At 48.7% G+C, this 25,426-nt stretch overlaps 2 protein-coding genes and 1 long non-coding RNA gene across 6 annotated transcripts; 2 read left to right on the top strand and 1 right to left on the bottom strand.

Annotated features, from left to right (window-relative positions):
• Positions 1 to 8,179, top strand: LOC125334672 (osteoclast stimulatory transmembrane protein). 2 transcript variants are annotated; one of them, XM_048321774.1, is made up of 3 exons: positions 1 to 3,030; positions 5,686 to 6,724; positions 7,702 to 8,179. In XM_048321774.1, the coding sequence occupies exons 2-3, from the start codon at positions 5,687 to 5,689 to the stop codon at positions 8,065 to 8,067; spliced, it is 1,404 nt and encodes a 467-aa protein (XP_048177731.1). In that variant the 5' UTR covers positions 1 to 3,030; position 5,686; the 3' UTR covers positions 8,068 to 8,179. The 2 variants fall into 2 exon arrangements, with proteins under 2 accessions (XP_048177731.1, XP_048177732.1); XM_048321775.1 differs by lacking the exon at positions 1 to 3,030 and adding an exon at positions 3,037 to 5,602.
• Positions 8,180 to 9,948: 1,769 nt separating this feature from the next.
• Positions 9,949 to 18,534, bottom strand: LOC125334934. 3 transcript variants are annotated; one of them, XR_007207284.1, is made up of 3 exons: positions 17,789 to 18,139; positions 15,706 to 15,892; positions 9,949 to 10,634 (listed from the first exon to the last, which is right to left on the bottom strand). It is a non-coding gene; the product is annotated as an uncharacterized LOC125334934 (long non-coding RNA). The 3 variants fall into 3 exon arrangements; XR_007207283.1 differs by lacking the exons at positions 9,949 to 10,634; positions 17,789 to 18,139 and adding an exon at positions 18,487 to 18,534 and having other exon boundaries at positions 15,522 to 15,892; XR_007207282.1 differs by lacking the exon at positions 9,949 to 10,634 and having other exon boundaries at positions 15,522 to 15,892.
• Positions 18,273 to 25,425, top strand: LOC125334933 (thyrotropin-releasing hormone receptor-like). Its single transcript, XM_048322172.1, has 2 exons — positions 18,273 to 19,065; positions 22,160 to 25,425. Exons 1-2 carry the CDS (start codon positions 18,283 to 18,285, stop codon positions 22,538 to 22,540), a joined length of 1,164 nt encoding a protein of 387 aa, XP_048178129.1. The 5' UTR covers positions 18,273 to 18,282; the 3' UTR covers positions 22,541 to 25,425.
• The last annotated feature ends 1 nt before the right edge of the window (position 25,426 follows it).

The following is a 25,426-nucleotide window of genomic DNA, read 5'->3' as shown; positions in this document are numbered from 1 at the left end:
AGGAGCAGGAGGGCAGTGCAGTCCTGTTAAGCAGCGGAGCAACGGGAAAACCCCTGGCCCAGCATCTCAAGGCTGCTCTGCTCAAGAGCCTTTGAGCATACCCCAAATCCCTGTTCCGCTTGGCTGTGCTGGGTTTGGGCGCTGTCGTTCTGCTCGGATGCTCCTCATCACGCTTTAGCAAAGATGGGCTGAATGGGGAGGGAAAGTTGCTTCCTGCAGTTTGCTTTTTCAGCCGGCTGTCCGTGAACAGCACGGGATTGCTGTCCCGGGCCAGGGAACAGGGAACAGGCTGTGCCCGCAGGCGCCGCAGGAAGGAGCCCCGCGGTCCCACTGCCCTGAGCCGCTGCTGCAGGGGATCCTCGTCAGCCACTGGGACAGAGCTGCCTCTGTCCCTGCAGCCTGGAGGACAGGCAGCAAGGGCTTTGGGATCATCCAGTTCCGAAGGGTAACATCCAGTCCAGCTCCAACATAGATGTTGGGGTCACAGGTTTGTTTATGGTCTCAGCTCTGACTTGGTGCATCCTCTGTGATCGAATCCAGAATGGTTTTCCTTGGGCTTGAAAGCAGAGCTGGAACCACAGAGTTTGTGTAGAAGTCTCCAAAAATCACTTCCAGGGTCCTGGCATGCCTTGGCACTGTCTATCCAGGGATCAGGAAGTGTTTCACAAATGCAGCCAGGGCAGGTTTGTGATCTCTGGGCTAATGTGAGAAACTGAGGCAGACAGGGGACCAGTGACTTACCCAAGGTCCACAAGGAGGCCTTGGCACACCTGGGAAAGGTGTAAGAAGCACCTGGATCCTAAACCTCTTTAGTCCAAGACCTGTTTGCCAGCTCTGGCAGCAGCCCCTGTGTTTCCCAGGGCTCCTCAGAGGATCTGATTTAAGGCATGAGGACAGCAGCATTACCTAATTCTGCTCTTTATACCCAGGCATCTATGAGAGCATAGTCTGGCATACTTGAGTTTTAATTATTTTTTTTTTAAACAGAGATTTTAAGATTTAGTATTTCTGGGGTTCAAAGGTAAACAGGCCTGTATGAATAATTTCTGATTCCATTTGCTGCTGCTAGTACTAAGATTTGCCAAAAGCAGCTTTTAATGGCAAGTCAACCCCATTAGTCTTGAAGGGTGTGTGATACATGTAGAGATATGAAAATTCCCAGGAAAGGGTATTTCAAGTTCTGTAGTGACCTTCTATAACTTTGACTGTGTTATTTTAAAGGAACTTTGCTTGCCTATGCACCATTTCTCTAGGAATGTAAAAATCCAACAACCATCACAAAAGCCATTCACATTAGCAGCCTCCTTGTGAATTTTAATTAACAGGAAATGCCACTCACGCATTGAAATTCAACATCCAGAATATCTCTGCTTTGCTCCTTTGATGTTCCCCATCCACTCCTGGACCAACATCCATATGTTCTCCTGAGACACTCGGAGGAAAATAATTTTGGTTTATTTACAGTAGGAAAGCATTTTGTCCTTGTCTTTTATCCCAGAAGCATTCGAGTTGCTTTACAAACTGTTCACATGGAGGAGCTGCTCTGTGAGTCCTTACAGCAGAGAGTGATTCCAGAGCTGTGCTCGTCAGTTTGCACTCAGCAGCGATGCTGGAATTTCAGGAGAGACAGGGAAAGATTCCTGAAACAAATGAAAGTGCAGCATGATAGGGACTTCAGCTATTACACGTTAGATAGCCCTGGTTCCCTTATCCCATTTATCCCTCATCAGTCGCTGAAAGGATATTGCTGGGATTTCCCTATATTTCTATAGTAGTAACCTAAGAAGACATGATCTGGCTCTGTGTTACTGCAAGTTGTTCATTTGCATGTGATTTTAACAAGCAAACAGCCACCCCTAATTGGTTAATCTTTCCCATACCCTCAATTCCTCGAATGGGCAGAATAACATGATCCACAGGTGCTGATGATACTGCCATGGAGAATTATCTTCAGACTTAAATCATTCTATTTTAGCCCTTCATTCATCTTCTTTCTCCAGTCATTTTCTTAAACTGTATAGTTAATTTACCCCACCCTCTACCTGGGGCACAGTGTCACCATGACAAGGTTGCGCTGTCAGCACAGGTTGAACTTGCAGGTGTCTTGGCACAGGCCCACCCCAAACACTGCAGTCTGCAATCAGAACTGAGTTTAAAACCTCTGTGCTGGTGGGTACAAGCTCAGTCCTCATCCCTAGTCCAGGTAAAGCCAGGCTCTGTTTCCTGGCAGTGATGCCAGTGGAATCCTCTGCTGCCTCATAGTTCCAGCAAGCTGCTCACAGGCATGTGGGGCTCAGTTTCCTCCTGTAGTGCTAAAAAGTCAAAATTGGTGATGTTAGAAAATTTTAGAGCTTGAGCTCTACAGAGACTGGAGCTTGTCAAGAAAGCAAATGCCCTTTATACCATCTGGAAATGAAACAGGGTGGGTAAAAGGCACCTTGGAGCATCCTGGGAGGACATAGTGTTCCTCCTTATGTTCATCAGTTTTTCTTAGGACTCTCCCAACCACAGAGTATTTCTTTTTCAGAACCAAGATGAGCCAGACCTCAGGGTCCTTGAGCAGAGTGTGACCACAAGATGTCACAGTTGCTTCGTTGCGATGCGTGGTCCTGCCTTTCCCGTGTCGCAATCCTGCCCCTTTCCCGCTCCCAGCCTTCACCTGCTGTTCTCCAGGTATCCCTAGAAACACACACACAGGTATTGGAGTTTTTTGCTGCTGTGTTTTGTTTGTTGGGGGTTTTTTTTGGCAAAGAAAACTTGTTCATTTTGTTCTGGGGAAGGTTAGGCATTTATGTTTCTAGCTCATTTACAGGTAGTTCATGGTATAAAATCAAAGTGACCCCAGATTTATGCCCTTGCTCTAGGTCCAGCCAGCAGAGTTTTGAGTTGAGCCAGAAGAAAAAATCTGACTGCAAACAAACACTTCTTGGTGCTGCCAGAGTTACTGCTCAGTATCCCCACAGACCTCAGGTGCCTTTGCCAGATGATGTAGCAGACTCAGAAAACACCGCAATGTTGTGGACTTGAGAGGTTTTTATTCTTTATAGCCTATTGCTAATTTTTTTTTTCTGCCCCAGAAAGCTTCCTGGGTAGCCTGGAAGGGGTCCCAGGGGCTGATGCTAAGATCAGTTCACTCTGAAGTAGAGCGAGAAAGGAGTTTAGTTGTAGAAGAAGCTGATGAGCCTTGCAGGATCCCGCTATGGGTCTTTTGGGTTAGTCCCTTATAGTGTGCACATTGAATTCAAGACCTAATTCATGGCCTGTGCAAGTAATTGCTATGGATGCTCCAAACAAACAGCACTTTCTTTCCCGCCCGCCTGGCTGGTGCCTCTTCCCGGCTGGAGCCAGTCAGAGTTTCTCATCCGGCCTCTGAGCTCCGGGACACCAGAAGGAAAGCTTTGCTCCACCAGCCACACAGGAAAAACAAAACCCCCAACTACAAAGCAGAGTTGTTGAGTGGAGCAGCAAGGGCACAAGGGACCTGGTGCCTGCAGGAAGGGCAGAGGAAGCGGCCGACGTTTGCTCTGCTGTTGCGCTCGTCATTCCTTGTCCTCCAATGCCTGCCACTGCCATGGGCTCCAGCCATGTCCCCTGGGGAAGGTGCTGCTCTCCCACCTCTCTCTGGAGGGCAGAGCCCCACGTGCTTTGTCCCCAGGGGTGGCCGGGACAGGGCTGACCTCCAGCCCTTTGCCCTTTCCCACCCAGGGGAGCATGAGAACATCCCGGGGGCCCGGCGGTTCCCAGCTGGCGGGAGGGCTTGGCTTGGGACAGCCCATAAGGGATGGGCTCAGTGGCAGCTGGGTGAGTTGTGTCACCCTTGCCCACAAATGGTGGCTTAGCATGAGAGCACCTGGCCAAGGCACAGGTTTGGTGGGAGCCAGGGAAGGCTCCTGTAACCCCCGAGCTCATAACTGAGGAGCAAACATCGTGGTTGGTCCTCATCTCCTGGTGAGCAGGTTTGGTGGCTGGAGCTCTGTGCTGGGCACATCCTGGGGGCCAGGCAAGCTGATCCCTTTGGGGACTGCACATCCTGGCCTGTACATCTGGGAGCTTCTCAACAGTTTGGGAATCCTGACTGTGGCTGGGTTTTCTCTGCAGTGGATTTGCAGGGAATTCAGAAAGGTTCAAGTTTGAAACTTCCTCTTCCTCTGCTAGGACTGTGAGATGAGCCTTGAAGCTGTTTGTGAGCCCTTCACACAGTTTCAGCAGGGACCAGCAGCCTGCCAGAAGAGATGAGTAGTTACCAACTGGTTTGCTGGATCCTGCTGTGTCCTTTGTGCCATGACTGATGTCTGAAAGAGGAAAAGGTCCCTTTCGCTCTGAGAGAGATGCCAAGCCTGCCCGCTGCTTGCTGGTGGGCAGTGTGAGGAGTCATCTGATTTCCCCACAAGGAATGATGACACTGCAGTCTCTGTATGATCCTTGTTCCATCTTCATCAGCCCACATGTCATTGACTCATTTTTTTTTCAGCTATGTGTCATTAAATTAAGCCTTCTCTGCAATAACAGTAAGACCAGAAGAAGTGCAAAGCCTGAGCAGTGCTGTGCACCCTGGCACTGTTCTGTAGTGCTGTTATTCCCCGGGCTTCACTCACCAGGTTTTGCACACTTCAGGGATTGCCGGTGTTGCTGATCCGAATTGCCTTTAAACATCTTGGTTTTTGAGTCCTGGCTCTCTGGTGCTGCTTTGGATTCCTTGCCTGCCTCTCCTAACAGCCACATCCAGGATCCTCTCTCAGAGCAATAAGGCACTGGAACATGGAGAGTTTTTGGGCAAGTCTGGGGCGCCTCACTGCCACTGGGTACGTAGAGTCAGCTTTAATCCCTCTCTGTCTTGATAGCTGTTGTATGGCTTTTTCACAGAAAACCTCCTTTGCTAGTCAAAACTGTGCCAAAGGATAGCTGAGGCTGCTGTCAAGTGGGAGAAAGGGATTGCCTGGCTGAGTTTAATCCTGGGGACAGGCTCTTCTCCCCTCCAGGTTTTCTGGTTTCCGGAGAGTCGCTCCAGATGTGAGGCCTGAGAAATTATATTCTTTCCCAAATGTTTGTTTCCATTAGACATTTAAATAGATTTATGGGACATTCATCCTGTCTGTAGTGGCCAAATTCTTGTCCTTGGAGATTTCCTCTGGCACTGCAGCTTCAGTGTGAAACTGTGTTCTCTGTTTGTCACCCTTAAACATGTAGGTTTGTGTTTGGCCTCCTCTTAAGAGGCAGGGAGAGCACCACTCAACTGCCTCTTGTCCATGTAACACCTTTTAAATACAGAGCTGGTCTAACAATTTCCACAAAAGCCACCAGCCTCCTCTTTCTCCCTCCAACATCCTCTAAATAAGCACCAAAGCCTCAGCCACTGCCAATGAGCTGACCCCTCAGAATGACTCTGTTATGGTTTTTATAAAATAACACAATGCTTTCCTGTGCTTGCAATAATAGAGGAGCAGTTGCATCGTACTTGGTATTTATTTTTCAATAAATGCTTTGAACTTCCCTGTCCTGCTGCTTCCAGGGGAGATCTCAGCCCCAGCTACTCAGGGAAGTTAGCAGGGAAGTAGAGAAGGGTGAGACCAGAGGCACTCAGAGGAGGATATTGCAAAGCCCTGTAAGTGACCATCTCCAGAAAGCCCCCTAATTAGTCTTTATGACCTTCCTCTCCTAACACCCATGTACTTGTTCTTTTTCCAGGATGAGAGCCCGTGTCTACTGTGAAGACTTTCTGTTCCCAAAGGTGCACAGAACTGTGGCAGACCTATGGTGGATTTACTCCAAACCTGTCCCAGCAGATGGCAGAGAGCTGTGGACCTTGTTTCTGCAGTGTTCCTGCATTACAGCAGTGATAGGAGGCCTCTTTTACAACTGGATGTTTGCTTCCCTGGAGTACTCCTGGCACCTCTCCATTGCCATGGCCATCTCCTTCAGTCTGCTCCTTCTCCTGACCCTCCTTTTGGTGCATCCTGCCCGTTGTGTCTTCAGCATGATCATGCCCACGTTAGGCACCAAACAGGGCCGGAAGCTTCTCTTCTCAACCTGCGTCATGATCGCAGTGGTGAACATAACACCCAACATCATAAACAACATTAAAACCATACTGCAGCTTATTAAGTGCACCTGCAAGAACTCCTCTGACAGTCTTCTGAACTCAACTGCCCTGCTAGAGAAAGTTTCCTGGGAGTTCGGGGATGCAGTCCAAGAAAGCGTTCCTTCCCTTTATAAGCCTATGAATGGACATTTTCGCTTTTCATTGCTTCAGAACAGCTCCTTGATTTATCAAAAAATGCACCTTGCCAGTGAGAAAATTAGCAGAGAGTTCTTGTCTGTTGAGGTACTGGTCAAAGACTCAATACGAGTAGCCAACAGACTGGCTGCTGGTTTCTCCATGCTCTATCTCTGTTTTGAGTCCACCTGGTATTTGAAAAATTATCTCACCAACCTCCGCTTCGACAATTTTTACATCACCAAGAAGCTGGAGCGTTTAGCTGTGGACAGAAAAGCAGCTCATCTGCTGGTGGGCTCATCCAAAAAACTCATCCGACCAACAGGCTTGAAGCTGTCCTGGGAAGAAGTGGTGCTGTGCCTCATGCAGGCCATGCTGGTCACCGTGGCCCTGATGCTGATGTTGGTGGTCGTGGCCATGGACCACTTTGCGTTCAGCGTGGCAGACACGGCGGTGAGAAGGGCAGCTCAGTTCTCTGTGGTGCCCATCACTCTCAACATCAAATACAAGGTGAGTGCTGGGCTGTCCTGCCCTGCCATGTGTGGGGACCCCACTCTTTGTCACTTCAGGGAGCTGGTGGTGGGGATTGCAGTTTTTGTACCCTTATTTACACAATCCTGACTTCCCAGCAGCCAGCTGGATGAGCAACAAGCTTTGGGGAAGGAGGCAGTGGCACAACCTCAGTTGCTCCTCCCAGTGCATCAAATAGCAGCAGACACACTCCAAATTACAGCTCCTTGGGAGCTTGGAGGGGAGCAAATAGTGCCTCATGCTGCAAAGAAGCTGCTAGCACCAGGCAGTCAGGTGCTCCCGTGTCTCCAGGTCCCTTCCCTAAGCAAGGTGGAGGATGGGAGTCCCTTGGACACTGTCCCCCCACTGCAGGGTGAAGGCAAGTCCAAAAGGAAGGGGGCAGCTGATGAACACCGAGGATGTCTCCTCATCTTATTGCACGGGCTGTTTCTTCAGTAGAAATCCCTGCTTGCTGCCTTTGTTGTCACCCTCTGCAATCCTTTTCGCAAACCTCCCCAGGTTCTATTTCAGTATTCTTAGGCTTGGTGTTTTAGCTTCCCTCTTCTGCCACACAGCCTGCGTCTCTCCCCAGCCCTAGGATCCTTAGTGCAGATACCTGCTTATGATGGATTTATAGGCAAATAATCAGGTCTTTAAAAAGGCCTCTAATATTCAGATATTCAGCCACTAGTACCATGGTCTGGATGATGTCTTTCACCATAAATCCCATACAGTGAATGCCTGTTACCATCTCTGTAACAGTGGATGAAGATATGAGATAGGACTGGGTCTCACCATGCCCAGTACTCAGTGCCTGCACATCACACTGTTACTCAGCCTGAAGTGTTCACACTCTTCAGTGTCCTTCTCTTAATGCTGTAACAGTGATTCCACACCCCCAGGCTAATGTTTCTGTAGTAAACAGCTGATTTTGGTTTCTTCATACCCCACTTACCTATTAACTCTCCTTATTACAGGTTGAAATACGCATCGTGCCCTTTATATTCCAACTTTTACCGGGTCCTTCTAAGGAATTACTACTCGGGGACTTCAACAGGACCTACCACCATCATTTAATCTTCAGCTCTGCCCACTGCAGGATCAGCCCCCCCACGCCTCCCAACCCCTCTGTGCTGCTGGTTATAGGGCTGCTCTTCTGCATCCTCTACGCCACCGTGTTCCTGGAAACCTACGCTCGCCGCCTGTGCCGGAAAATCGCAGCCTCCTTCTTCCAGAGCTGGGAGGAGGAGCGAGTGCTTTACCTCTACAGGAAACTCTCCAGGAGGCACAGGAAGGAGCACAATTGTGTGAAGGGTGCTTTTGGAAATCAGGGGGATGTCTGACACCACAGCACAGGCTTCTGCCACAGGATCACACATTTAATTTTCCAGAGTTAGAGAAGTGTTCGGAGCCTGGGGGAAAAGTTGAAATGTCATATTTTTACATTAATTTGAGAAAAATTAATTAATTTTTCTCAAATTAATTAAGCTGGAGTCAGCTGTTGCAGGAATGGTGGGAGATGGCTCATACGACTTGGGGCATATCTGCAGCATTAGGCAAGGTTAACTGGGAAATACATGGGAGTCAGGGTCAGGGAGGAGCTCATTTCCAGCTCGACACATCTGTTCTGGAAGAAGTATACACTTCCTTTCTTTCTTAAGTTATCCCTTCAGGCAACAAAAAAGGAAACTCATTTGACTTGATTAATTTAATTTTCAATTAGTTTTTCTTTCAGGCTTCATGCACAGAAACCTGGGTAGACCAGATAAATTTAGAGGATAGTTTATTCACCAAAGGAAGGGTCACTTCAACCTGCTGAAGTGAATTCAAGACCAATATGACCATGAGAGGCACATCCTGGGCATGGGTGGTGGTGGAAATCAGCACATGAGGACTTAACAAAATCTCGTCAAAAAGGCTGTTCAAAATAAAATATAAATAAAATAGCTGAAGGACCTCAGAAGAGAATGAGAACAGTCAATAAAGGTCAATTTGGGTGTCGATCTCTTTTCCCAAGTAAGAAGTGATAGGATGAGAGGAAACAGTCTCAAGTTGTGCCAGGAGAGGTTTAGATTGGATATCCGGAAAAATTCCTTCAAGGTCTATCAAGCACTAGCACAGGCTGCCCAGGGCAGTGGTAGGGTCGCCATCCCTGGAGGGATTTAGAAGACACATAGATGTGGCACCTGGGGACATGGTTCAAGGGTGCCTTGGCAGTGCTGGGTTAATGCCTGGACTTCATGGTTTTAAATGTTGGGTTGTTTCAAACTCAGAAACTGTGTTATTGTATCCGAATGAACAAATCCAACACTTGGGCAGCATCTGAAATGTATTATTTTTGACAGAGGCAGATTGGGCACCTCTGCAAGGGCAGGAGCCGGAGGAGGGGGAGATAAACCCCTGCCAGGTTAAGAGCTAAGCAACTTCACAGCTTCATTTCTTCGAAGCATCTCTATTATTTTCCTCCCTTCTTCCATTAAAGCCTTCACTAAGGTAATTATTTGACATAATGCACCTCGATGAGATTAAATGACAGAAATTAAGTGGTAGCTGCTGCCAGATGCACCGAATTTTCTCATCTTCTGAGGTACTTGAAACAAGTATGTTTGGATTATATTTTTTAAGCATCTATCTGACAAAACCCTGGTGAATTCATCTCCCCAGATTTCTTAATGCCCTGCTGATGTAATCTGATGATTAATCCAAGCACCTTTATGCCTCTACAGCAACTGAGGGCTTTGTCATGGTGTTTCTGTAGAAAATGCCCTGTGCTCTACTGTTTGGGTGAAAGCAAAAAGATTTCCACTGAGTAGCCAAAATTATCTGGAACTGTGAGTTCAAATAGCTGGGAGGAGAAGAGAGAATCCCTTCAGACACAAACCATCTGAGGAGCATGTTGTCTTCCAACAAGAACTTGAAAAGGAGTTTTTCCTCAGGAAGACTTATCTTTTTGACATCAGCCATATTGTCCCTGGTGCCAAATTGGGCTGTCATCCTTTCCCCAGACTGCCAGGGGAACTGGCAGGAGGCAGAGCTGCTGGAAATTGCTCTGCTCTCCTGAGAGGCGTTGTTCTTCAGTCAGATAAAGGTGTGACAAAACAGAAAACATTACCATTATAGAACTGTATTGCCCACTGGAGGGGTGAGCTGCCTTCCCAGGGGTTGCTTGATGGTGCAAAAGAGAAATGCTGAACAGATTAACCAGCAGGAAACGTTAATTTATTCACATATTTTTTATTAAGTAGGACCAATGTACAAGTCTCGTTATTTGCTGAGGGATTTTCATCCCTCAGAGTCCCTCCATACTCACACCCTCGCTCCTGCTCACTGGGGCTCTTGTTGCCTTTGTTTTCACTCAGCACATCCCTCCCATCCCATAGGCTGGAGGAAATGGGGGACAAGGCTTTGTCCCGTCACTGTCACCCGGGTCCTGAGCATCCGCCTCCTCCACAGGGAAAATTCCTGCTGGTCAGTGCTGCTCCTGCTTATTCACTCATTTGCTGTCCCTGACTGCAGGGAAGTGTGTCACCACATCTGGCTTCTGGCTTTGGCTGTTCGTGAAATTGGAAGTTCAGGGTCGGAGGTTTGTGAGCAATGAGGCAGAGGCAGGGCCGAGGTGCCCCAAGGGGGCTGGGGAGCATTTGGTGATGGGCACCAAACTTCCTTGCTGTTGTTCATCGTGGCCAATGCCAGCCCCTGATGCCGTGACCCTGCTGCCAGGGGCCTGTCACTCGTTCAAATCTGCTTCAGCTGCCACCAGTGGAGATGTTGCCCTGGATCTGTATCCACAGCTGCCATTTTTCCCAGGAGTTGCCACCACGTGCAGAGCAAGACACACAGGGTGGGCCCGACAGGTCTGCTGGCCGGGTTTCTTGTTTGCACTTATTGAGGTTTGAAGCTTCTTATTTATCTGGAGAAAAAATTTAATCACAAGAGAGAAAGGCCCATGGGTTGCTTTTTCCTCCACCAGTGCAATAAACCCAGGGGACAGAAAGACATTCGCACACGGGACAAGTTCTGCCCTGAAGCCCCTGATTCCCTTGGAATTTTGTGGTGTATTTTAGTGAAGGGATGGAGGTGAACTGACTCCATTTCCTCAGCCTCAGGTATATTAGGTAAAATATATGCTAAGTTCCTGCTTATGGCTGGCTGACAGGCAAGAATGAATGGCCTTAATATTCTGAGGTGCAAGTGTAAATAATCCAGCTCAGACTGTCTCTGGGAAAGATCTCATTCATGGCCACAAATCTGCATCTACCAGAGCAGACAGGAAAGCAAACAAAAACCTATCTGCAGAAGTATTTCCTGATTTTTAAGCAAACTCCATTTTTACTGCTTTTATCCTATCTATAGTATTTGCAAATTCCATTTTTAATTGCATTTATCCTATCTATAGTATTTGTGCTGTAATTGCAATGTGGAAGAGACACTTTCATGCACCAAATTTTAGAAAAGGAAATATTAATGGACATAAATAAAAGCAAAAAAGCTACTTCATAGCATTGTGCATATAATTCATAGTGAGATTTTCCCAAGTCCTGGCTCTTTCAAATGTAGATTGTGTCAGGGTTTCACTCTGAACTCAATGCCTCACATTTTGCAGTAGAAAATTTCCAGATTAGTTGTAACAGGCCTTCAGCCTGCAACACAAACGGTGGAAATGAGGTAGAAGCAACACTGGTTATCCCAAAAGGCTGCTAAAAGCTGGAATGTGGGTACAGAAGCCAATCATCCTGGCACATTTCTTGGTCCCCTGATTTCCTGAACTCTGAGCACATCACTGATTCTCACTCCAGGTACTCAGAGAAGCCCTGAGATGTGTGACTTCAGCAAGCAACTCCAGGGGCTCCCAGGATAACATTGGTACGCTGAGGAGATGCTGAGAAAATGGAGTCTGTTCATCTCCATCCCTTCAGAGCCCTTCCCAAGGACTGAGGCAGAAGCAGTTCTGTATTTCTTTGCTGATGAGAAAAATATTAAATTGCCAGAAGAGATGTTTTCAACACACAAACTTAACACGAAAAAGTACCAGGATTTCACATATATCTTACCTAGATGCTATTCCAGTAGAACATTCTGTAATTCCTCATCCTACCTGGAAGCAGCTGGAGAGATGCTTTCATATCTGAGAAGGGAGAGAGTTCAGTTCTGGGGATTTATTTCCCAAGACATTTAAAATAGAAAGGCCAGCAGTCTGACTAATCAGGGGTGATCCATAGCTTGGATGGGAGGTTTTCCCTTTAAATAGGTAGAGAAACTGAAACAGCCAAGTTGAAAGGCTGAAAACTTCCTCTCTTGCATTAGGAATTGTGCTGTTCAGACAATAAAGTGGGAACTCTCTGAATTATAGGAAGCAGCAAGTCAAGCCGAGGCTGTGGCTGGGATGGGATGAATCACCTTTTACCAGGAGAGGCAAGAAATTGTTCCATGTGCCCAATGCTTCCTGGTCTGCACTGCCAGGCATCAACAATGCCAGGTTCACGACCACAGTGAGGGAGGGAGGGAGGGAGGGAGGGACGAACTTTGGTCCCATCTAGACCTTTCCTAAAAATAGATGCCTAAAACCATGTGAGTTTTGTTCTCTCAGGAGCAGCTGGTGATGCATGTGTGGTCCTGGACTCTGTGAGAGGTATGGTGCTCTTGACAGGGCTGATGGGAGGAAGGAGCTTTTTCTGGCACTAGAACAAATTCCTCTAAGAGCAGGGAGAGATTTGCCCTCTGTCTGGACACTGCAATGAGCAGTGCACACAGGAAAGACTGAAGAAATATTTAAAACCACAAATTGGGTGGAGGCTCCTGAGCAGCAAGAGCTGCTGCAATTTCACCATCTGTTCTTTCGGACTAACCAGAGCAGCTCTGAGAAATGAAGGCAGAGGGATCAGAGACATATATTTGGGGGGAAGATCTGTGGCAGCAGGAGCAGAGAGGTCAGCTTTAGTCAGGCATTTTTCTGTCCTTTTATGCCCTAGACAGCTGTGTAGGGTGCAGTGATGGAGTTCAGTGATGAAGAACTTTACAGACACCATTTCCAGTGTTTCCTGGGTGTTTGCATCAGTGCTGACTAAGGACTTGGAGCATTTTGTCACCCCATTTTGTCACACCTGCTTGGTGTGACATCCAGTCATGGTATGAGCCCCAGACCTGGATAGCAAGTGAGGGTGGGCTCATGTTTCCTCCCTGATGCATGTCATGGCTCTTCCTTCATGGAAGCGGAGCAGGAGCAGAGCTGGGGGCTGCTGTGCTCTCCCAGGGCTGTGCTCATCAGGTGTGCAGTGTGTGTTGTACCAAGTGCTTATTGTTACAGAGTTATGCTGTTGACATTTAGATGTCACAGAATATGAAATAACCCGTAATTACAGTCTAATTGTTCTGCCAGAGTTTTATTCTTTCATAATATTGCATGAAGAGCTTTTATTTCCCCTTAGCATTACCATGGCTATTATCCCCCCGGGATGCCCCTCCAGCACTGCACCCACCCTGATTACTGTTCTGGGAACTGCCTATCTCTGTCCCGCCTCCAGGGCACATCCTACCCTTCATGCTGTCCTCGAGATGAGCACTGGGATGGGTGATTTAGGTAGGATGTGTCACAGATGGTGCCCAAAAGGCACATCAGAAGATGTGTCATTTTTCACAGCACAGCTCCAAGCCTTGCTGGTTCTGGCAAAGGCTCAGCTTTGGTTGCCCAAACCACAGCTTCCTCTTACAGACTACAAGAGTCAGGAAAGACTGACACCCCCAGTGCTTCCATTTTTTTGTGCTGCCCTGAAAGCCAATGATTCCACCTGCTTCTCTGTCCTTTTACTCATCCAGGCAGAATTCCTGGAGGATTTGGCACACTGGAGCAGGTGGCAGTGTTTATTAGTTCACAGCAAGAGCTGTGAACCCTGACCCGATGCTGTGGCCAATGCCCAAGCCCTGCAGGGGCCATGGGGTGCACAGGTGATGCCATCCATGGACGTTGGGTTCAGTGGGAGGGGAAGGGACTTTGGGAAGGAACACTTTGGGCCCATTCTCCCATGGCACTTCCAGGCTGCCACAGCCAGCCCAGAGCAGCACTGCTGGGTGGGGGAATCCGCTGGCACTCAGGATGACAATGTTTTCACAGGCTCTGTAAAATACACTGCGTCCCATGCACACCTGGCCTCACTCAAACCAAATGCCTGCAGCTAAGAGTGAGAGCAGCCCAAGACCTGCACAGAGCATCCTTTCCCCTGCTGGTATTCTCTGCAGAGCTGGATAAATCCCCAGTGGTTTGGTTCATTCACTTTTCAAATCAGCCCAATGCATGTTGCTGCAGATTATTATGATTTTTTTTTTTTACTGTTCAGGCTGCTTAACCCTTCCAGGAGCTACCTGGAGCAGAGTCTGAAGGATGTACCCATTAAAATGTTAGTAGGAACAGTTCACAAATAAACTATACTGTGAAATGAGAGGCTCGTGAATGGTTGGCCCTGGCCAAGCAGCTCATTTGCAATATCTGTTTTCACCTGTTTGATAATTTTGGGGCGGTGAGAGGCTTTTTCCTTGAGGTCTCAGGTTGTGAACACAGCAAGGAAGCTGAGGAAGGGAGAAGGAATAATTTTCCTGTTTATGAAAGTGGCCTCACTTCACTTTCTTTAAAAGCTCAAATTACAGTTATTAGCTGAAGAAAAATCACCAGGTCCTTTGTGTCCTGAAGGCATTTTTCAAGACACTGTGCATCAGAGATTTAATAGCAACAGATCTTTAAAAGAAATAATACAAACCAGAATGGAAGGTACCCAAAAACCAGGAGGAAACCCTGCCAGCGAGACAAGGAAGAGAGGATCCTGAGAGGAACCACACAGCTGCCTGTGCTCCTGAACCTGGAATTAACAAACCATTCTTGTCCTCATATGAGCATGGGGAAGCACCATTTCCCTGTGACAGCGTTGCCCCGGGCTCGATGTTACAATAAGAGGTTGGAGCTCCTTAAGCCTGGCACCACCAGCTCCCTCAGACACCCCAGTACTGCCCCATGGGAAATGCTGCCTGTCCTGTTCCCCGAGGGAAGAGCCTGGAGATATTCTTGTCTTCAACCCTGAAACGGTTTCACCCACAGAAATCTACATCACTGCCTTCCTCTTAATTGTTTTCCATTCCTTCAGTGTTCAAGGTTTTCCTTAATGCTGCTCCTTTCCACATCTTTGGCACAGATGTGATGCAACCCAGGTCCATGAGCTGGTCCCTCTGGGGCTGTTCACAGAAATCAGTAGAAATCCACCAGGGCTTTTTTTACATTTTTGTGTTCATGAAGCACAAACCCAGGTCGATTTTGCATCTGTTTAATTAGTTGATAGCTGCATTTTTTGCTTGATCTCTGAGGGCATTAACCCAGAAAGCCCCAAAGCAATTTACTTCTTGGCTGTGACTCTAAAACACGTGAAGGTGATTTTGACAGAACTTCTCTCTGTCTTTCTGATTGAGCAGTAACTGCTGCTTCTGTCAGACTCACTCATACCTTGTGTCTACTGGCACTTGTCAGCCCTCAGACTGCTTAGCAGAGCCACGAGCACCTTCCTGCCTGGTCCCTGCTGAGCTGCAGGAGTGCAGAAGTGGGAATCACTTCCCCACCATCACTTGCAATTCATAATTGGGCCATTGCCTAGGGCCCTAAACCCTGTAACCAGTCTCTCAGAACCACTTGTGGTTTCTGTAATTTCACTTCTCCACATTCACTGGCAGCCTCTGTGCCCCAGCTCTAACAGCAGAAGTTTTATGGGTTTAATATATGTAGGCTATGAAGCCCCAGGGAATGGAAAGGAGTTTTTCACAGTTTTAGGTAAGAGGATCACTTTCTTTTAGCATTGTTTATTAAATATGAGAAGCCTCAGAGTTCTTCTCTGCTCATAGGACTAAGGGAGGTGCCCAGTGGGGCTGAGAGGGATGAGCTGCAAGAAGGACATCTGAAGGCAGTGTTGAACAGCCTGGGCACCCAGCCCAGGCACAGTGCTGCTCACCTGGCCACGGGGCTGCACAGACACCCCTTTCCAAAAACAGCCCTGCCAGCAACCAGGGACATGGCCATTCCCATTTGGGGACCTCAGGAAAATGAAGACCTCTCGTTCCTCATGTTTCAGGCAGTGGGTGGTGGCAGGTATTCACAGGGGATGGCAGTGCCAGGTGACACCAGCAGAGAAGGAAATGCTGAAGTGTGTAAAAAGAACAAAACATGGAATGTTAGTTTAAAAAATCAATGTCTTTGGTCATCTAAACATTTAGATTTAAGTCAAGCTGGAAGAAAATATTTTATGTAAATGTCAAGCTGTGTAGCCTCTTAAATACACACCTCAGTCACATCCTGAACATCACAGTTACTGAAGGAGTCTGTAAAGGGAATATTAACTAGTCATCACAGCAAACCTCACAATTTTGACAACAAAATCCCCCAGTGAGTGCGTTGGGCAGACACACATTCCCCCCCAGCCCAGCCCCAGGCTGGTGACGGACACAGACCAGCTCGGGGACTGGCAGGAGGAGCTGCTTCAGCAGGGTGATTTAACACTGTTGTTGTCTGCACTAATAACTGCTGGATCGTCAGCACCACAGAGCAAAGCAGGCAAGGAAATAATTACCTGCAATTATCCTGCACAATGTTCCAGGTTTGAACCAAAACAAAAGCTTTTTCCAGTGTCTGCAGGAGTTTGTTTTGGTTTTGTTTCCTGATCCCACAAAGCCAATTCCTGGAATGGGTTTGAGGAAGAAAAGGAACCCCAGCTTTCCTCTCAGGACATTTGTGCCAGGTTTGTCCCTTCTCCTCTCCCACACACGGTTCCATGACACAGTCCATATCCTGAGGACTCCCACCATCACTGTGAGACAGCAGCAGCGGGATGAAGTGCTGGAACTGTGTCTGTGTCAGAGTCATTCCAGAGCACCAAAATACACAACCCCTTGGATTATGTGAGCAAACACCCATGCCCACACTCCCAGCCCTTCTCCCAAAAGTGCAGTAAGGGACAGGAGCTGCCATGCCTCCCAAACCTGGGGCCATAGAGGGCAGGGGTGTGAGGCTGAGCAGAATACAGAGGACCTCATAAAGGCTGCCAGGGGACCCCTAAGGAAACCAAATGGAAAGAGAAGAAGAGAATAATTATCCTTTAAAACTGACCCAAAGGTGAATGAAATGTCATGGGAAGTAGTGAAAAACTGCATGGATTGTCATCTGCCGAAGGACATCTTCAGGTTTCCCAGAGCAAAGAGGAAAATACTATTTGCCACAGCAAGTCAAAGCCTGGGGACAGAGTGCTGCTTCTTGGGCTGAGGAAAAAGGCATTTTATCCACCCAGGTTTGTGAAGCCCAGGCTTAGATATTTGCCTGTGAAACGCTGGACTTGAATTACCCAGCATCAGAATGATCCTTCACATTTTGGATATGAACCTCAGTGTCTGGGATTAACAGGACACCTCTGCTCTGAATTGAAATCTGATCTAATAAAAAAGAGAGCTCTCACCTTGTCCTTTCCTCCACTCCACGGTTAGGGGGCCCTTAGCACAATTGCTCTTTCAATTTGAAAATGCGTTTTCTGACAGATTGCAGAGACATGAGGAGCAAGCATGGAGCTGGCAACAAATTGTGGCTACTGCTGACCACCAGGGAGACACCGGATCTCCCAACCTGACCATCAGGGAGATACCAGATACCCCAGCCTCATTGCTGGAAAGATTTGGGCTCTCCCAGTCCAGGACCGGGTGAAACTTCTCCCTAAGGAGTGACCCTGTGCTTGTTTGGGACAGGGATGGCTACAGGGGAGACAGCACGAGGTGGTCACTACCCCATGTTCAGGGAAGGCATTCCTCTGCTCCAGCGCAAGGGAAACAGGAAAGGCTGTGGATCTCACTGGCATCGCACTGCTCCCATCCTCCTGAGCATGAGGAATAAAGGACTCCTCATCCTCAGCTATCTCTCCTTGCCCCGGGGGAGCAGTGAAGCCTGCGGCTCGGCTGGGGACACTGGGTACCCACAGTCGGGGGTCCCAGAGCGGACCCACTCACTGCTGGGGTACTTTCAGCCTCTGCGCCTCCCACCCCGGGGTCTCTCACCTGCAGCCCCCATCCCCTGCCTGGTCTCCTTCCTCCTCCTCTTCCTCCTCCTCCCCGTCCGGCTCAGCGGTGCGCTAGGACCCAGCGGACGCAGGCGGGGGATGCCGGCGAGGGGCGATGCGGGGTCCCGGGGATCGAGGGAGCCCTGTGGGCTGTCCTGGGGGAGTCCTGGGGGTTCCCGAGGCGGCTAAGGGAAGTCCTGGAGGGCCCCGGGGGCCTGGGGGTTCTAGGCAGTCCCGGGTGGTTCACAGGAGCTCCTGGAGGGTCCCGGGGACTGGGGGGATCCTGGCCGCTCCCTCTCCCTCCAGGAGGAGAGTTTGCAGGGGAGAGGGATGCAAGGAGCCGGGCGGCTGCAAGACTTGGGGCGAATCGTGGAAAAAAAGGGGAGGGAGGAGCCGGGGTGGGCGGGAAGGCGGGGAGGGGGCTCGGGGGCAGCCCCGGCTCCCCGCTGCTGCCGAAGGGTGCGCGGGGCTCCGCCGCTGGCTGCGGGCACGATGGAGAACGGCTCGGCCAGCCCGGGAGCCGCGCTGGGCAGCGGCAACCAGAGCCTGGGCAGGATGCCCCGGCAGCCCCTGGAGCTGCAGGTGGTCACCATCCTGCTGGTGCTGCTCATCTGCGGCGTGGGCATCGCGGGCAACGCCATGGTGGTGCTGGTGGTGCTACGCACCAAGCACATGGTGACCCCCACCAACTGCTACCTGGTGAGCCTGGCCGTGGCCGACCTCATCGTGCTGCTGGCGGCCGGGCTGCCCAACATCTCCGAAGTGGTGGCTTCTTGGGTGTACGGCTACGCCGGCTGCCTCTGCATCACCTATTTGCAGTACCTGGGCATCAACATCTCCGCCTGGTCCATCGCCGCCTTCACGGTGGAGCGGTACATCGCCATCTGCCACGCCATCAAGGCACAGCTCCTGTGCACCGTGTCCCGCGCCAAGCGCATCATCGCCTCGCTGTGGCTCTTCACCTCCCTCTATTGCCTCATGTGGTTCTTCCTGGTGGACACGACCCAGGTCACCTTTTCGGATGGGGCGCAGGTCATCTGTGGCTACCGGGTCTCCAGAAGCCTTTACATGCCCATTTACTTCTTGGATTTTGCTGTCTTTTACGTCATCCCACTGGGGCTGGCAACTGTCCTCTACGGCCTCATTGCCCGCATCCTCTTCGTGAGCCCGCTGCCCGGCACCCCGCAGCATTCCTTCCTGGGCTCCATACACCAGGGCAGCTCCCTCAAGCTCTCCTGCCGGGGCAGCAGGGGCGCTCTGAGCTCCCGCAAGCAGGTAGGGGCTCCCCTGTGCTGGGCACGCCGGGCTGCAGGCAGCACTGCCAGGGGCTCAGGGCTTTGAGGGGCATTCTGGCAGGGGGCGAGGTGCCACAATACTTTCCTTCCCTTTGTGGAGGAAGTGGGGAGTGTTGGTTTGCTGCAAAGAAACCCCTCAAGCCCAGCTGGGATCCGGCAGCACAGATGGGCTCTCCCTGCTTTGGTCGGGCTTGGTAGAGCAGGACAGGGCTGCAGCCGGGGAGAGGCAGGAGCGCAGGTACTTTGCTGGCTAATTAACTACTGATTGCCTCCCCGAGGAGGACAGGGCTGGCTCACGTTATGCTCACTTCTCAGACAGTGTCCCGTGCAGGTGAACTCAGATTTAAGGGAGCAGAGAGAAGGAAAAGCTGTCTTCCCCCGGAGCACAGCCCTGGCTGCAGCCCCCCAGTCCCTGCAGCTGGGGGAGTCACCTCGGTGTCACAGTGGTGTGTTTGCATTTCGGTGATTCCTGTGCCCCTCAGCTGCCTGCTGTCTCCCCAGTCCTTCTCCTCCCACCTCCTTCTGTCCTCATTGCTCGTCCTCCTCTGTTCACATGGACAACCACGGCCTCGTGTCCCATCTCTTTGGATAGGTCAGTATCTAGACACGGGACAGTCCCATTCTGAATAGGCACATGCTATTTTAAGGAAAGGGCTGAACCCGGGAGTTTGGCTTGAGTGCTTGACATCACTAATTCTGTTGTGATTTCCAGATAGCCCAAAGTAGACTTCAGCCTGCCCTAAAGTCCTCCTGTTTCCAGCTCAGTATCTTATTGCCTGTCTTGCACAGGAACGTCCATTCCCCAGGAGAGATGAGTCAGGGTCACAGAGGGGAAGCAAACAGCGCAGAGAACGTGTATTTCTTCATTAATTTCTAAATCTTTCCAGTTCAGCTTTTCCTCCCTTTTTCTCTAGCACTGAAAGGTTTAAAGCAAGTGCGGGTTTCTTCCAAACCATTTGCCTGCTCTCCCATGGCCACTGGCTGCTGCCAGAGCCTTGGGCAGGGTGTTCGGCAGCGAGAGCTCTCTACTGGTCCGTGGATCTCTCCTTCTAGGGCAGCTGCTGGAGGGGCTGGGGGGGCTGTGCCTCTCCCCCTGCAGTGCTGTGCTGTGGAGTGGCACAGGGTGCTCCAGCATCATTAGGACAAGTGGCTGTTGGGGCAGGATGATGGGCATTCCAGCTCCTGGAAACATCTTGTGCTCTCTTTACTGTTACATCAGGAGTTTACTCGAGATTGTCATTACCTCCCAAAATATCTTGGCATGCAAAGACTTCCCGTGAACAGCCTGACATCACAGTGCTGGCATCATAAGGAATAAAGATGGCACTAAGTTTTTAAAGTGTAAAGCAGTTTTCCAGGGCTTCCAGTTGGTGGCTGTGTGTAGCTTTGGAGGTCTCTCTGACCAGAGTACAGCACTGACATCAGCATTCCTTCCCTTTCCTCTCTTTATAGGGGAACTGGCTCTTCCAGACCCCATGCCCAGAGTTCCCTGGGAAGGTTCTAAAGGGGCTATCTCATAGGTGCCCATTTTTCTCCCTTGCCTGGATGGATGGGGGAGTTCTTCTGTGGCTGTGCTCCTACACAGCCCCAGAACTGCACTGCTTTTGGGGTGTGAAGATGCTGCTGTTTTCTCACCGGTGCTTCTAAAGGCACCTAAGTCCAGAGCAGGACAACACAAGGTGTGAGCTTTGTTGTACTTACCACTTCTACAAACACCTCCAAGTCCGTATTTCATCTCCCAGAGAGGGACCACTAGAGGGAGTGGGATTCCTCAAAAAAGGATGTACAACTCAGGATGATGGTGCAGGAACAAGGAGGGAGGATACTGGCTGGGGAAAAGCATCTGTGGCTTCCCGGACAGGGACAGAGGCTGGACACAGCTTTGTGAGACACCACTTGTACATTCTCTCATATCTTTCCCAAAAGGCAACAAACTGTGGCAGCAAACAAGCTTCACCCAGCACTCACTGTAGCACTGCAAGATCTTATTTTTGGAAGTGTCCTCACATTTCCATTAAACCACACACAGCAAACTCCTTCTATTTTGGCCTCAGCTTGGTAATAGTCCCAGGGAAACTTTTGTTGCCACTACCAATGACCCCCGGTTTCTACTCACGGCATTGAAGGAAGGCATAGTTTCTTTTGATGAAGTAAAAAAGCACTCCAAGAAAAGCTGAGAGACACTAAATGTGATCTCAGTGCTTATGTCCATATTAAGAACTGGATTATAGCACAACTCCCCTTCTGACTTTTGAAACACCACTGCCTAGATATGCATGTGGCATCAGTGTTTAGTCATACTTTCCTCCTTGGGGACATGTGTATTTTATTAGTATTTGTTGGAGGAGGATTGCCACTTACCAGAAATTGCTGTTGAAATTATTAGGATGGCTGGTGTTTCAGTGCAAAACCCCAATTTCCTGAACAAGCTTATGTTGAGTTGAGGGCACTGAGTTCTCAGCTTCTTTTTGTTCCCAATATGTTTATGTAGTACCTCCCTAGTGTGCCAAAAATTAAAGTAACCCATGGCCAGTAGCTAAGTAACCCCTATATCGGCACAAGTAGTATAGGATTCCTGACAGTCTCCTCTGCTCCCAGGGTTGCTCTGTACCAGGAGCCTATTCCCTGGAACAATATAGGTGGTGTAGGAAACCAGGAAACCCTAGAGAAGGAGATGAGGTATATCCCATGACAACCCTAAGACCGAGGTCTCCACCTTTAGACAAGTATTTTCCCTATTCATTTACTTTTATGTACAATTTTCAAATTTGCTTTCTGGTACAGAAATTCCCATGGTTATCCCAGCCCATTTCCAGGATGGTGAATACTTTTTCTAAAGAGTTTTAAAGGGTCTTCAGTAATAGATGAAAACCTAAAATTTCAGGTTTTATTTATGCAAAATGATTTCCTGATTAAAATGGTTTCAGCAAGAAATAGCTGAAATAGCTTGGGTGTTTCTTTTAAATGCTTAGAGAGAGAAGCTAGCTGTCTGTACCACTTCTCCAGGTGGGAAATTCTGCTGGAGATTTAGCACCATCTGGCTATTTCTCTTTTTGCATCTCCCCACCATCAAGGTGACCAAGATGCTGGCTGTCGTGGTGGCCCTCTTTGCCGTGCTGTGGCTGCCTTACCGCACGCTGGTGGTGGTGAACTCCTTCGTGGACCCTCCGTACCTGAACACCTGGTTCCTCCTCTTCTGCCGCCTGTGCATCTACCTGAACAGTGCCATCAACCCCATCATCTACAGCCTCATGTCACAGAAGTTCAGGGCCGCCTTTAGGAAGTTATACAAGTGCCAGGAGAAGAGTGCTGAGCACCCTGCCCCGTCCACCACCCCGGTGTACTACAGCGCTGTGAAGGACTGTTCCCATGACAGCTCTGACCACAACCTCACCAAACAGGAGGATCTGAGCAGGCTCCCTGCACCTGCAAAGAAGAACAAACAAATCCTGTGAGCCTGAAACAATGCAGGCAGTGGGAGCTATGCAGCGTACCCACTGTGCTGGGAGAGTGCCAAGAGGAATTGCTTTGGCATTGCAGCGAGCATCATTCAATACTTCTTCAGGGCATTTAACAAAACATACCGTTATAGGCCAATTAATTTGCTTGTCCTTAACGCTAATTTATTCTTGTTTGGTGAAGCATTAGGCACATATCAATATTTAGCATCTCTAAAGCATCCATTGTTAAATATAGCAGTGCAACCCTGTTTTGTGTTACATGCAAGTGCTGAGCTAGGCCAAAGCATTGAAAGGAATCCCAGGAACAGAAGGGCATTCAAGAAAAAATTATACCTCTTTTTAGAGTGAGTCTCTCCCACCTAAACTGACATGCCTGTAACACAGACACCCCATGGAAGCTGCTCCTCTGGAGTCCTTTTGAAATTAGTGGGGACAATTAGGCACTTCCACGTGTCTCCTCTCATCTCAACACATTCCTGCAAGGAATGCACATCCCTACAGAGGAGATAAATACCTCCAAGATGTGAGGCCATTGGCTGTAAAGGGACTCTCGGGGGAGACTCCTACATCAGGAGTAACCAAATTTGGGTGTCACGAACCTCATGCCATGTCTCTGGAAACATTGCTGGTAGCACAGGAACCCAAGGTCCAGACTAGTTGGATTTGCTACAATGAACAAACTAATAATGAAAGAACTAGTAAGTGAGTGTTTCCTAATGTAACAGAAGTACTTCCAGCATTGTGGTCTGAGTTTCTTTTGGATAACTTTATCTTTCCTGTCCAGATCCCTCTGGTTGCTTCAGCTGGAAACTGTACTCTTGTCCTGTAATCCCCAGGGTGGTGTAGCCATGTACCATAAAGCAGTGCTGCTCTCTGCCCCAGCTACAGTTGCATTTCAACGGCAGGTGAAGAAATTCTCTTATTTCCTGGGAATAACTTGTGAAGTCCATTAAGTGTTTTGTGATTAGTGACACACATATTTATTGCTGCTGTCATCTTGTAAGCAAAGTAGATATTCATACCCTGCAGCACCCAGGAAACCCGTCCAAGGACACTTGCCCCAGACTCGCAAGAGACTATCTGGACTATGAGTAAAATCAAGAAGATTACACATGAGCCAAAACCTAGGGCTATTGCCAAATAAAACAAGTGTCTGCCACCCATAAACCTCAAGTGACTGTGAAGTATTACTTGAACAGCCAGTGCAGCCTCACTAGTCAACACTGGCTTTCACCAAACCATAATGTTAAAAGAGCTCAGAATTTTGCATCCACTCGGGAAAATATGTGTGTGATATTTTTATGAGCACAAGATGTTAATTAACCATTCTGCATCTACAGGAAATCACTTTTCTGGGTGAGTCAGGACAAGACCTCAAGTCCCCTCAATGTGTTGGAACTGTCCAGGACCTATTTTGTTGTATTTAGGGAGGTTGTGCATGTATGATTATTATATTGCATGTTATTCAACCATCTCTGTTGCCCCAAAAATAGCTATGAGGGAAGAGAATATTGGCTTTTTGCAATTATTTTAAACATAATGGATTTGGAATGTAAGGATTCATGCTATTTTTGCACTGTTTTGTGTATATCGTGAGTTTAGGAACAGAGTTCATATATATTGTTGTTAAAAAAGCTCTGCACAGAGATTTGGGATTTACTTCTTGAAGAAAATGGAGGTGTTTTTGATAACATGTGAAGATTTGCTTGTAACCATCTTTTTTTGTAGTACAGACTTCTTTTTCCTCTTAGAACAGGATTTTGCTTAGCAGCTCAGAGCAAGCCATTGATAAAAGCATCAGCAGACAAACAGAGCAGTAAGGATCAGGGTAAGGTGGAGGAGGGGGAAGGGGATCCCTGGGTGACTCCTGGTGCCTCCGTGGGGCCTTGAGCACAGGCAGCACCTTTCTGGGGATGGGCTGCCCTGCATCCTCCAGCCCTTCACCCTGAAGCTGTGAGTGCAGAGAGCTGCATGTGGGAAGAGGATTTACTGTTGGAGCTTGGAAACCCACCTGCAGCCCGACCCAAGGCATTTCTCAGGCATGGGATGTGCAGTTTGACAGATGGCCTTGATGTCTGCGAACACAAGGAGCAGCTTAATTCTGAAGCATCTCCAGCAGGATGTTTTCCACCTCATCATCACATTTTCTATCTTCACTCTTCCCCTTTGTGCTTCTCCCCCCAGACACAGACACCCTAAAAGCACTATACTCTTAATTAAATTCAGCCTCAGGCCAAAAGCTAATTGATAGTTCTGAAATATTTGTTCAACATACGTGAGATACAATTAAAATTGAATCTCTTCTCCTGTTTCTACTCTTAGCTGCCAAGTACTGCATGACCCTTCGCTATTTTTTGAGAAGTAATGGGCAGATAAATTCTCCTGGAACCACGAGATCTCCAACAAATGCACCAGAGCGTTAAACTCTGTAGATGAGGAATGAGTTCCTGCTCCTTCCCCCGCATGTGTTCTGACACTTAGGAGGAACTGAGAGACTTTTAGGTGGAAGTGGAGGCAGAAGGTCAGCACTCAGCTTGCTAAGGAGATGCTGGTTGAGAGGACAGGCAGCTTCATGTGCTAGGAATAAATCACTAGCAGAAAGGAATTTAAAGAAATAACTCATCACTTCCTTTGGATATTCAGGGTCTGAATAAAAACCTTAGTTCCTTGTAAGAAATCAGAGAGCTCTCTTGAAGCTTCAGCCTGCATTACCTTGTACCTTGCAACATCCCACCCTGCTTGTAAAGTCTCAAGCTGTATTTTACCCTCAGCATTTATTTGTCTCAACAGCATGAGTGTGGGCTGTGAGTTTATAAACATGCCAGCAAATAAAGAATCTATTGCTCCTAAGTAATTTACTGCATTGAAGTGCAACTCAAC

This window comes from Corvus hawaiiensis, chromosome 17 (assembly GCF_020740725.1).
Source record: "Corvus hawaiiensis isolate bCorHaw1 chromosome 17, bCorHaw1.pri.cur, whole genome shotgun sequence".
NCBI lineage: Eukaryota > Metazoa > Chordata > Aves > Passeriformes > Corvidae > Corvus > Corvus hawaiiensis.
Note: the sequence above shows the minus strand (reverse complement) of the source record. Positions and strands in the feature narration are given on the sequence as shown.